The 13,712-nt window shown below is 42.7% G+C and overlaps 1 protein-coding gene across 1 annotated transcript in view; it reads left to right on the forward strand.

The window, feature by feature from the left end:
• Window positions 1-9,652: 9,652 nt before the first annotated feature.
• Window positions 9,653-13,712, forward strand: part of nxph4 (neurexophilin 4) — a gene marked incomplete at both ends in the record, with an annotated part of 50,004 nt that continues 45,944 nt past the window's right edge. The window contains one exon of the mRNA XM_083971447.1: window positions 9,653-9,706. Coding sequence (XP_083827573.1) covers window positions 9,653-9,706 — 54 coding nt within the window. The remainder of the gene's footprint in view (window positions 9,707-13,712) is intronic.

The raw sequence follows: 13,712 nt of genomic DNA on the forward strand, positions 1-13,712 counted from the left end.
TCAAAGTACACACAGTCAGTATTTCCAGAGTTGTACTATCCAGTATTAAAAAAGACAGTGTTCACACTGATAAACCTCTACCTAGTGCAGTCCCTTCGATTTTAATGCAAGGCTGTGTATGATCTTCACGCCCTCAAAGAGTTTACAGCAACGATTTTATTTACTGCGGGTCTCGTGGTGCCTTGAGCTACATGCTAACAGGCTGACAGTGATCATTTAATTCTGTTGATGATTCACAGGTGTAATGTTTACTACTGTGCATTTGACATTAGCTTTGTGTGTTAGCATGCCAAGATTTCTTAAGTAGGTGGCCACTCTGCGAGACCTCGTCCAAGGCCAGTGCTCAGCAACATACGCCAGACTTGAGAGAAAAATAAAATCTTTGATATTGATAGTTTGAACTGTGGCCCATTCCTCATCCCACCTGCAAGGGGCGTAAACAGAAACAAGGGAAAACATATAACCTTCTTGGCCAAGGTAATTAACAGTAGACACAGAATACGGCTATATCCACAGTTTACTGTGATGGTAATAAATATCAAGTCATAATTTTGACCACATACTGTAGAGATGCTACATGGAGAATTGATAATCACCAAAGTTATTCTGGTTTATCCCAAGGAAAGCATGAATGTTTCATGTTGAGTTCATGTTCAGCTGATAATACTGAAGAGCATCATTCTGCTGGAGCCGTTAGAGGACGAGGAGATCACCGACAACCAGTGGTTGTTAAGATATTTCTGTCCAGACCAGCAGACGGACGTCGCTATCACTAGAGCCACACTGCCAGAAAAAGTTCCAATTCAAGACAATTCTCATCCCAAAAGTTCTTCACACTGGACCAACTTGACAAAGAGTCACCCACATTGTAACGCTGTCACAATAATTCCAGCCGCATATTATGTCCTGTCGTGTTCTGACAGACAGACGTAATCAAATCCAATTATTCCACTTCTCCCTTTGCTTCCCATTAGTGCTCATCTCCCATTCTCCTCTCAAATTCCCTTCCTGCAACAAAACATTTGAATGACAATGGCATAGTCCTGACACCCACAACAGGCACACCGCTCATGCTCTTCCGCTGTACCTCTCTCACCCTCTATCCTTTCCACACGTTCTCCTTTTCTGAAATCGATAGAAAGGAAAACAAAATGACAGGGTTTCATATCATTGCTGTGATACCCCGAGACTACACAGGGAAATGACTATTTCCAGACACAAAAGGCTCCATTACTGCCAGGTGACCTCCCGTCATTGTGTTCTTTAACCTCCGAGTTAGACACCCCGGGATCGGCGCTTCAATGTATGTGTTAGCAGGTGTGTGCGTACGCGTGACTGAGCAGTGTAGTTGTGTACGTACCAAAGCTCCTCATGCCGTGGCAAGGAATCTGTCATTCATCCTCACTCTTTTTCTCACTCTCTTTTTGCTGTCATGCTTGCAGTGACTGCCTGGCCGTTTATTTTTAGCATTAAAAAATTCCAACTTTCAAGAAATGTCAAAGGCACGGCTAAGTATATTTTTCCTTTGTCCACCTTGGCGTGTTTGCCGTTTCTCGCAATTATCTTCAATAAATGTTTTACCTCAGCGAGAAGAAAAGGGATTCTACTGTGTAGTGGATGCTAAATTTGGGTGTTTTCCCAACTCTGCAATTACATCCAATCCTGCTTCATCATTGCGATGTGTCTACTGCAGTAGTGTGCGAGCACTAACTCATGAAGTACATGTTTTAGATGGCCCTCGGATTGTGTTGATGTATTATAATAAGCAGTGTTTTTTGTCAACCCTGTCAGGCTGGTTTTGTTTCATATTCTTCCTCTGCTTTCTGCACCTGCACCTCCTCCTACCTGTTTACCTCTTCCTGTCCCTTCCACTTTTACTCCTCCACTTCTGCTGTTTCTCCTCCATCATCCTATTCTTTATAATGTGCATCAATTTAGGAGCCTATGCAATGGGATGGCCATAACTGACATGCCTCCTGCAGGTCGGGCCTACTGTATGGCAGCCAGAGTGATACCACAGAGACCATGAGAGCTGTGATTGGTCGGCTTGGGCTGCATCATTTGTTCCCTGTGGACAGCAGGTTTTAATAAAGGTTTGTTTTCTGTTGATTTTTAAAAGTTTAATTCCACTGCACGTCATCAGCTCTTTGAATTGCTTCTATCATAGTGAATGAACGCACAGAAAAATAGTGATTATTCAGTAACGACTGTGTCTCCAATTAAAGTTACATGCAGCTAATTGCAATTATAATCAGCAAAATGTGGGGATAAATGTGAAAAAAAAGTTTCATGACAATAATTTATGAGTATTTTTACACAGCACTCAGTTAAGTTAAGTGGAGAAAAACACAGTCTTGGTTTCATGCAGGTGTGGAAACACGACACACACAGCGTCTATTCATATGATAAATAAACTTTATAAACTTTATCTATATAGCACTTTTCAAAACAAATGTTACAACAAACATATATGTACATACATGTAACATATTTAAAGTGTAGCAGTGTATAATTGTAAACTAAACTATGTAAATTAACAAAGTATAATAATATAAATGTGGTTCACCTGTGAAAGCAAAACAATGTCATTTTAAGTTTCAAATGATCCCCCTCTGCCTCACAGTGGTTTGATCCACTGCCTACTACCCTGCACTCACACACCAGCCCTGTACGAGTGGCTGTCAATCAGAGAAAAGGAAAACAGATACACCATTGTGTTTTTAGCACAGCAAAACCAGCCAGTAAATCCCCAGTAACATTTACTACTGTACCACTTGATGAAATCTTCACAAACAGAGTAATGAAGAGTGCATGGCAATGTTAACATAATGGTGTCAGACAGAGAGAGCAGAGAGGCAGGGAGACCAGCAACAGTCAGACAATTTGGAGACTCAGGTCAAGTTTATAATCAGCACGAGTACACAAGGGGTTGAAGTGTAGTGATCCAGAGCGGTGTTCAGATACCTCTGATCAGTACACACATCATACACACATAAAAATCTGTTTTAGAAATCCAGGAGGTTTCCATAAAGATCAGCTCTCAGTATGACAGGCGGAGAGAAATACTACTAGTACTGTATGCTTCTGGTGTGCACAGCTGAGTAACCTACACACCACTCGCACAATGTCCGACATACACTTCAGAGCTTAGGATGCAGACTCTGCTCTCTCTTACGTCCAGCGTTTTCTTCACCCACAATCCACCAGCAGCTCTCTGTGACTTGTATGCAGAACAAAACTGCAGAGATTCTTCAGCTAGAGCAAAAAGTATGTGTTAGCGATGATCACATTTCTTACCACGGCATAACTGGGAATATCAATACCATATAGATATCATTTCTATAGGAGACAGTGTTATCCTTAAAAGGGACAACGAGGAGTTTGTATTTGGTTATAAAAAAGTCTCATATTAATGTGGATAAATCTACGTTACCCACACTTGGTAATGGCTCCATTTTCGATAAATATATTGTTTTGTCTCCATCTGTATTTTGATATTATTATTAGTGGTGGAAATGCTGGGCGAGCCAACCAGCTTTTCCTACTTACGGTTTTGTGGACGCTGCCTGGTGGGTCATGGGAATAACGCAGCCGTTTATGGTCGGAACTACGACGGTATGTGATCGTCTTCGAACCTCTGACTTTCATTCTTGATGAATGAAAACATTCTTGGCAAGACATCCGTCTTGCTCCGGTCCAAGAATTTCACGGTGTGCGCGGAGGCTCATGGTAAATGTAGTATGAGAACACTTCGCTTTCCAAAACTCCTCGTTGTCCCTTTAAAGGTGTTCAGAAAAGAAAATTGAATTTGAGCCCAGTATGGGTCTTAACATGAGTGTCATAACTCATCTATCAGACGATGTAGTCCAAACTTTGTGCAAAATTCTATTTTTGAGTAAATCCGGGATGAAAGTGTGGTAGTTTTTTTTCGCATTGGATAATGCAGGAGCGCGAATTATGCATCACGCTGCTCACGATTCATTAGCCAATGATATCAGGATCCGTCATCTGTCAATCAAACGTCTGAGACAAATGAGGGGTACGATGGAGGAGACTCGTCCACCACCACCGAAACTCTCCTCCGTCCCTACTCCACTCTTCTCCTCCGGATCCCTGCGCTCCATCACTTAGCCTAGCTAGCTAAGTTAGCAAGTCTACTAGCTAACAGTTAGCTACATTACATGACATGTGTAACGGATGTGCACTCACTCACCCATAAAGGACGTGCTAACCATCTTGCCAAGCGGTTGTTGTCTTCGCGAAGCGGTTAGCATCGTCGTGGAGACCAGGGTTCAAACCCCACCTAAGGCAGGCCGTGCGAAACACAACGCAGAGGGCCAGATACGATCATCGGCTACACATGCAGGAAAGAGCCGCTCGATGCGGGATTCGAACCGGGGCCACCTGCAGTGAGGACTGTAGCCTCAACACATGGGGCGGCTGCTCAACCTCCTGAGCTACACACCGCCTTTCTGAACACCTTTAATGAGACACAGCAAAGTACAAAACACAGATGTGAGATGTGAACACCACTACGCTGCAAGAGTGTAATTAGAGCAGGATGAAGATTGATTGATCTACTACTGAGATGATTTCATACCCCTCTCCTCCTTAACATACTGTAGTCCCTTCTTCTGTCCCAGCACCTCCTCCTCCTCTTCCTCTGTCTTCATCTTCACCAGCTCGTCTCCCTGTGCCACCACCACCCTGCATCTCCTCCTCTATCATCCATCGCTGTCCTCCTCACACATCCTTCTTCACTAACTTTCCAGCACCTGCTCTTTGCTTAATCCATCACGCTGAATTAATGCTGGAGCCTTTTAAGTCTGTTTAATGCTTTAATGGGTGTATGCTTGTCACTTCACTTAGTCGTGACTGTAATTTATTGTCTTTAATGATACATGACTCTAATTTGTTTGCAAACAGGAATGTGATGAACAGGAGCAGCAGCGTAAGCGGTGCAGCGTCGGAAAATTATCAAACCTTCTCCTGACGGTCAGGGAGGAAACAAGGGGAATAATGATGCGAGGATGATATTTGTGAAAGTAGATGCACTCGGCTCTTGCTCAGAGCATGTTCTTTCATTTACTATGACCATGCGGCGACCGAGCGACTCGGAGCAGGAGCGTCGCCGCTAAGTGGAACAGAGAAGGGGAGCAGCTGGGCGAAATTCACCTGCCACTTCCAATGTGGATCAGAAATTGCACTCACACCAGCGTCTCTTCTCCGAGAGTGGGGGAAAAAAATTAGGGGAAACAGGAGGACAGAGCGCGCTGAGGCCATACAAATCACAGACAGTAGATTGAACGGAGGGCAGTGATGGAAATGGGAAACGGTCACATTCTTTGAGACCCGCTGTGTTTGATAGACAGGGTTTCATGGTCTGCTGAAGATGAGGCAATGGGTGTAACACACTGATTTACAGCAGCTGAAAGATTGACAGAAACACAGAAGTGTAACGTAGGCTACTCTGAAGTATTTAATTCTTCATAATAGAGCAACCTTCGAGTAGTAGCCTATTAGGTTTTTTTTCTTTGTGACATTTTTTTATGTCTCCAAACTTTTTGTTATCTATCTCTGTTCTATACCTATACTTTGTTTTTCCAAATATGTTTTGACGGAACTCTCATTTCCACCTGCGACATCGGTATCGTGCAGGAAGAAAGTTGCTGTAGTTTTGTGCTCCTGGTGTTGTGTGAAGGTGGTCGGGGTGACTGGTGGATGTAAAAGCAGAGACAGTGCTGACGAGGATACACATCTTGTATCTCACATGAGGTGAGATTGTTTTCATAACACATTGTGTTTCAAGTCTCGATGGACGATTTCTAATTTGAAGGATGAATTGAAGGACACATGCATACTGTACACTGAATGCTTGTTTTGTTCAAAATGCAGATTTTGCAATTTGGCAAATGTGTGCAAGAGGACTTCCTCTTTATATTGATTAAACAGTTTTTTTTTTTTGGTATGCATAAACATCTTTTCTCTACTAACTGTCGCACAACATTTAAATTTATTTTTATTATATTCATTTATTGAAGCAGCACTGGGTCTTTGAGTATATTCTAAAGATGGTTGCACGCTTGACTTTGTGCTTTGACAGGCATGTTATTAGAGATAACTATCAGACCAGCTGTTTGTGCTTCAGCATTTCAGGCATTTTGCAGACTTACTGTACGTGATACTGTAACTAAACCTCAGCCACTTCCAACCCTCCTCCCACTGCGCCCTCTCTCTCTCTCCTGCCTGCAGTGACTCTCTGTCTCGCAGGGAGGCAGTGCTGCGTCGCTCTCACACTGAGGAAGAGCCACAGGCAGCTGGCTGAGAGTGTACATCTAACAGACAGTTAATACCAGAGGAGGCTGGTCCATTGAGGCAGAGGAGGTTGGTCCTCCTCTATTTTTGAGAGGCAAAAGGAAAATTTATTTTTTATTTAAGAAAGAGTAACTGGTTGAAATAAATCATTACCAAATCTCAGTATAATTTATAAAATATTATATATGTATTTTATCATAAAAAAAGTTTGTTTTTTGGAAGAAAATCCACTTAAAACGGCTCAACTGCGCCGCCAGCAGGCTCAGGAGACAGAGCAGGCTGTGTGAGGAGCAGGGAGCAGGAAGGTGGGGGCTCTACGGAGGTGGCAAGATTTTTACCTCCCTAACTGGCCTCGGGGCGGGATCTTCTTCCATTGACTCAATGCATTTAGGATGTCTTCATCCTGACCTGTGATTGGCTAAGACACGTAAAATGACGTCATGACGGAGGAGGCTCTTCTGTACCAATCAGCAATCAGAACACAAGATTGACATCACGTTGGTCCAATGACAGTTCCCCAACCCCCCTTAGTTACTGTTGCTATGTGCGCCAAACTTTCACTCCCAGCCGTGCTGCTCCTAGCACAAGAAATACGGAGTTTTCAGCGATATTGGCATTGATTTGAAAGGAAATATCAGCAGATTTCTGGATAAACTGTTGGGAGATATCGGAGAGAAGCATTCAGGAGGTACCAGTAAGGAGAAGTGACAGCGTGTGGCGGTTAGTGATACTGACAGTAAACTCACTCACCCATAAAAGACGTGCTAACCACAATAGTAAGAGCATTTTCTGCTCTTGGTGAAACGGTTAGCATCGTCGCCTACGGTGCAGAGGATTTGGGTTCAAAGCCAGGACAGGGCAAGTCACTGAACTTTTTTTTTAATTTTAATTTTTACATCCCACATGATAAATGCTCTGTCTTTTCATTAGGGCTGTGTTAATCTGAAAACAGTAGGATTGAATAAAATTATGTTGTTTTTAAGAAATCTTGCAAGACATTGTTTTACTGTTTAATTTTCATTGAATATAAGAAAGTAGCTAAGTAGTCAACTAGTATAAAATAACATGACGCCGTGGACTGGTCTTCCTCCTGTCCTCCCCAATTTTTTCAGTCACCAGCCGCCACTGGTTAATACACAACATATAGAGTAACATGTGACCAGAAAGCAGCTCATTTTACAGAGACACTCCTCTCCTTCTGTGACGTAGCATCAGCTCATCAGCATGGTGTGCACTTGTGGCCACACAGACACACACCTTGAATGAGGACATGCCACAGGTGAGCAAGGGTGCCTCGCATCTGAAGAGGAAAGTGTAGAAGAAACTCTTATCTCAAGGTTCAGGGCCAAAAACTGTTGTTCGTATTCACTGGACAGATAAAAATCTACAGCAGAATGTTTATGGAGGGAGAAAGGAACACAGAGAAATTTCATTCTCGCAGGTGGAAGAGGGAAAAAGAGGAGAGGTTTGTGTACCAATTGTAAACTGTATACGTGCTGTAAATAGCTGGTAAAGCCACGCAGTAGAGGAGCAGATGGAAAAATAGAAAGATAGACGGATATTTAAAGTGGCGTTGGGAAAAACAAACACACATTTAGCTGGTCAGTCACTCACCCAGACAGACAGTTATACTGAAGGGACATGCTTCATCATACACTGGCAGAAAGTCGAGACAGACATTATGCTTATACAAAAGGAGGTCGGCCCGTCGCTCAGCCAGATGTGTATGACTGATTGACAGCATTATATAATGCAACAGAGTCAAGACAGGAACGCTAACAATCCAGCAGACGGATCCACTGATCTCCACACAGACAGCACAGCGGGCCGACACCGCCCATCCCAGATCAGTTCATACTGAAGGTGGCACAGTCAGGCAGCAGCAGCAGCTGGGACTGGCCATCAGGGAGACATGTCGGGGGCCACACTGCCCCAATATTTCCATGCAACATTAATATTTCAAAATTGTTTTTCTGGGAGTTTATAGTGTGGCTATAGCGTGTGCTGCTGGCCTCCATCACAACGAGGTCGTTTAAAAGGAAGCGGTCGAGGGTTCGTGTTTTTATGTGTGAGAGTCTTCTTCTGGAGAGTTTCAGCTGCCAGCGGAGAAAGTGAGGCGGGGTCACATGTGAGTGCATTGCAGTCAGTGTGAAGTTAGTGACACAGACCAAAGCTGCTACGTGTGCTGCCTTCAGGTCAACTAGTTCATCTTTATCTCTTTATCTCTGCTGCAATCCTTCATGTGGTCCATGTTTTTGTCCTGAGCAGGAACAAATGAAAAGACTTTTAAGTTCAAATTCAGATTTTAACACCACAGGTCAGGTTTACATGATTTATTCTCTATTAATAATTGGAATGATAAAGTCAATATTGTACAAAACATAACAAACCAAAACATAATTCAGAATAAAATATCTATAAGATGTGACTGCAACTGTTATGTTCTATTAATGGTTATTCTAAAGATTATTCAATGTGGAAAAAATGAATAAAATGGCCATAACAAATTCTCTGAGCCCAATGAGAGACAACCAACCAACCAACACAGAGATGTTCAATTTATTATCACAGCTGGCAAAGATGAGCTCCAGCATCCCAGAGAGCAGAGAACAGTTTGAAATCAATGATTTAAGATGGTTTAATTGGCAAAATTGTGGCCCAGATATTTTCTGTCAATGGATCAATAGATCAATCGACTGATTGAATCGTGGACCTTACAACAACTCTGGAGAGCGCACAGCACGATCCACAGCCTCCTGTCTAAATAACTACAGACAGTGAATCATCGTCTCACAATCTAAACACCGACAGGATTAAATACAAACCACCATACAGTTGCGGTCAGTGCGGTTGCCAGTAGTTGCTTGTGCGCCGTGACGCGCGCTTGGAGAGGGAGAGAGAGGAGGGGAGTAAGAGAGAGAGAGAGAGAGAGAGAGAGAGAGAAACCTCAGTCAGTATCCCCCAAAACACGAGAAGCGCTGGTGGTCTTTGTGAGATCCCCCCTCTGAACTGACTTGGTCTCCGCACAAACTTTGGTCCGGCATGAGCGGAGACAAACACCATGGATGTGCCACATGAGGCGGACAGGAGCAACTGAAGCCACCGCCGCTCAAAGTTTTTGCCCGTAGAAAGCGCTGCGACACTCACTGAACAAACACGACAACTTTATCTTTCTGACACTTTACACTTTTGTCGCCTAAACACTTGGGATTGCTTGGATTCCGCGACGTGTGTTTATATGTCCACGCGGGGAGACGTGTAGTTTTTTTTCTTTTTCTTTTTCTTTTTCTTTTTTTTGTTGTTGTTGGTCGGGGTGCTCCGCTACAAGGAAGGTGACATGCAGGTGCTCGGTTGGACCATAGTTCTTCTCTGCCAGTGGATCCTACGGAAGGTGAGTTCATCATCATTCAGAGAAACTAAGATGATCTTCCCGTGCGTAACCGTGGAGATGTGATGGAGAAGGAAGGAGAGGAGGTCATGATGCACCTGCCCTCTCCTTCTTAGGGGGTCAGCTGTCTTTAAAGGACATATATCTTTAATGTTTAATACAGAATCGCATTTAAATCTCACCAGTAAGACCTCAGGTGATTTTTTAAAAATAGTTTCTGTATTGCCGGATTTCAGCTGTTTGTCCGCGATCCCGTTTCCAGTGGTGATCTCTGGAACTTGGTTTAAAGTGATTATATCTCTAACAGCTGTTTGGACCACAGACAGACTGTTAAGTCGTAGGTTATAATTTGGATTCAGTTTTGTTTTATCAGTTTGGGCGGGGGGAAAAAACGCGTGTGCGACTTTTTCCTCTCTCCCCTGATCTCCAAACGCGCAGATCTCTGCTGTCTGTTTCCCCTTTACTCCCGTGCCGTTAAGCAGCCCTGCTTATCTATTTATCTATGTGCGCTCCCAGCAACTTCCTCTCATTTCTCTTCAGAAGTTAAACACGCCCGTGGCTTGTTTCATTATCTCGGCATCGTTGTGGCAAAGAGTTTGTGCGCCTACTTCGGCTGCTGCAGCTGCTGATTATTTCTGGCTAAATGCGTGCGTGTATGCGCGCGCTCACTCATTTTTTTTTTCTTTTTAGGGGGGCGGTGGGGGGCTGTTTTATATCAGCGTGTTTTCCTGATTGCTTTACACTGACAGCGCTAATGCACATATTATATCTAGACCTCAACACATAACAGAGCACAATACAATTCAATACAACAGAATACAATGCAGCACTGTCTGTCCCAGTAGATACACGCCATCTGCACTCAGTGTGTCTTTGGCCTCTGCAAGAAATGAAAGAGAATAAAAACATGACCTTCCATCATGTTCCTCGTGTCCTCCCTCTTCCTCACCTCTGACACCTTCAGCTTCCTCCTCTTCCTGCTCCTCTCCTGCCTTCTGCACCACTTCCATTATGGATCTTTTTATTCCCACTGACTTTCATTAACAAGAAGGAAACACTGAACTTTGTCTTCAGATATGACTGTAAAAAATATGGCTGACACTCTAAAAATCTTATTGTGGTTTTATTTATAATAAGACTTTTGTGATATATATATATATATATTTTTTTTTTTTACCAGGATTAAAAACCAGCCCACACATGTAAAAAGTATTTTAATCAGAAAAACATCACTCGATTCAAGTGTCACACCATAGCGTTTGGACTGTAAAGAGCTCAGGGGTGGACCGCTTCGCTGTTAACAAATGTGCTTGGTGTCTCACTGTAGCCGACATACTCTCCAAACAACAAAAGATGTTACCTTTTTTTTAAAAACAAAAACAGCCAGTTGCCTGCTGGCAGATTGAGGTTAGGTTGTATTGTGACAGGTAATAACACCTCCACTTCTTCTGAAGATTGAATACATATCATTTCTCCTGCAAAGTGGAACAGCCATGCATCTTATGCATGAGAGTGCAACTCGGGTTCAAGTATTAGGATCGACTTGGTATTAGATAATATCAGCCACGCTTTTCAGTAATGTGTCATTTGAAGTTGTGTCAGATGTTTTTTTTTCATGGCGTGAGGGAAGATAAAAATCTTGTTTGTTTTCAACAACTCCACCGCAGTGTAGATGACAGTGATTTGGCAGACATAATCTGACAAGTTACATCCCTGGGAGCACTATTAGCTTGAGGGATTAAGAAGTGAAGAGGTAAAGGAGGCAGTGAAGAAGTGATGGCAGGTGATAAATTCGGTAAACACACACAGAGTGGAGGAAGGAGGAGAGAGGGGACAGGAAGACAGCAAAGTAGAAGTCAGCGGAGGGGAAAGAAGAGATGATAACATTAAGCACTTCTCTAACTCAATTTGGTGGTCTCTTTGAAGAAAACCCACCCTCAGTGGTCATTTAGAGCAATTTGAAGGCTTGTGTAAGTACACCATGTGAGCACATAAGTGAGTGTTTGCAAGGAAAGGCAGGGAGGCACAGTGACAGAGGGGTGAGAATGACGATCGACTGAAATCTCCGTAACACTATCATTTATATTCAGTGATATATAGAACTTAATTCATGGGTAATTTTCAAAAAATGTTCTTAACAAAACTGAAATTGTGTTAGCATGCTTTGATGAGAATATTTTTTTGTGAGTGGGTTCTTTCGCTTGGGGAAAAAAAAGGTGTTTTCGTGCCTATGATGCCTAACGCTGCAGTATTATAATTTTTTCCACCTTGTACTTTGAAACGATATCTACAGTAACAGCACTACAAAAGAAGAAAAGATGTGTGAAAAGCTTCTTTGCTGTTTTATGCTCCCAGTAGGAACAATAGCATTAGCCGGCATCTCAACCTGACAAAATCCTCTTATCTCCCCCCATAAAACAACTAGCTATATACCCCAGGGATATTACAGCAACTGAGTCACTTTAATTTCATTATATATAGTCCCACTTCCTTTGCAGTCATGTCTCTCGTATTCTGCATAGCTCTGCATTTCAGCCGCTCTCTGTATGTTCCAGTGAAACGTGTACGAGTGTTTTCATGCTTTGTGTTCGTGCCCACATGTTATACACTTATTCACGCCATTGTGTGGGGCGAGAGAGGCACAGCCATCATAACAGTTAGGATCAGTTGTTTTGCCCCCCCCCCCCCCCCCCCCCCCCCCCCCCCCCCCTCCACAACCATGGATTAAACCAGGTAGTTGGTGGTTTCCCCTCCCACTCGCTGTCTTTTTGTCCGTCCATCTGTCCGTCCTGTGGATCATCTCAACTGTCAAACAGCCCAGTTTCACCACCGGCCTGCTGTAATCTGTGCAAATTATTATTCTCTATTCAACAAACCGATTAGATATGTAATCTGTTGAATCATGCTGACAGAAGCAATCACATTACTGCCATATCTATTGCCTCTGAAATTGTTCCCAGAGATCAAAGCAATTCTTTAACCTCAGAAAAAGAAAAAAAAATGCCACCGATTCATACAGTATTTTTTAAATGGATTCTGTTCTACTTTGCTTAAGGTTAAGCAACAATCCATTTTTATTAATTTGTTTTATCCCCTTTCGACGGCCCTGTGCCCCATTTTTGACAACTCATTACTTTCAAAATGAGTCATCACTTGCTTGGTGCAATGAACACTTCCACCCCAGGCTTTGTATTGTAGCCTTAAGGAGAGGGAAATTTAATGTAATGAAGATGTTATATGTCTTTAAACTAATTTGATATAAAACATCATTACAAACGTGTTGATTCTGCCTTGTACAAGCATTTATCATCGCTGGTCATGTGACGGAGCTCATGTAAGACTGCAGACATTGACACACAAGATATAATCCCATTTTTGTGGGATTCAATTAAAACTCTCTCTTTTAGACAAGAGGCAGTATAGTCAGGAGTGTATACCTGCATCATAACTCGATTTTTACAATGTACAGTTTATCCATTATAATAAAACAGGCACACAATACAGAAATGAACTCTGGCATCACAGATATTAATTACAAGCCTGAGTTTGACTGACAGCTCAACTACACCTGTAGTTCCAAGAAAGAGAGGGTTATGTCCGAAATTATTGATAAGGCCGTGCTATTGTTTGAAGACATAAAGAAAGAGGAACGTTGAGCATATCCAGGAGTGTGGACAGAGTTGCTGCTGCTGCTCTACAGGCCTGTTGCGGCTATTTGGTTCTTTTGCTGTGCGAGCCACCTGTTCATATTTGATATGCAGATGTGATGTGTAAAGGTGTTCCTGGGTCAGAGATTCAGCTACTATTCATGCATAGTAAAGCATTCCTATACACACACACACACACACACACATGCATAATACATATAATATTTTAGGTAGGTTTTATAATGCAGAGTACTGAAGTTACGTCCTACCACTGATCCTTCTTGACTCCGACTTTACTGCCACAGATAATGAGCTACAGTAGTTTTTATGGGTGTATATAATAGCACAAGCACGTTTTATTT

Source organism: Trachurus trachurus, assembly GCF_905171665.1.
Source record: "Trachurus trachurus genome assembly, chromosome: 5".
In the NCBI taxonomy this organism is placed as follows: Eukaryota; Metazoa; Chordata; class Actinopteri; order Carangiformes; family Carangidae; genus Trachurus; species Trachurus trachurus.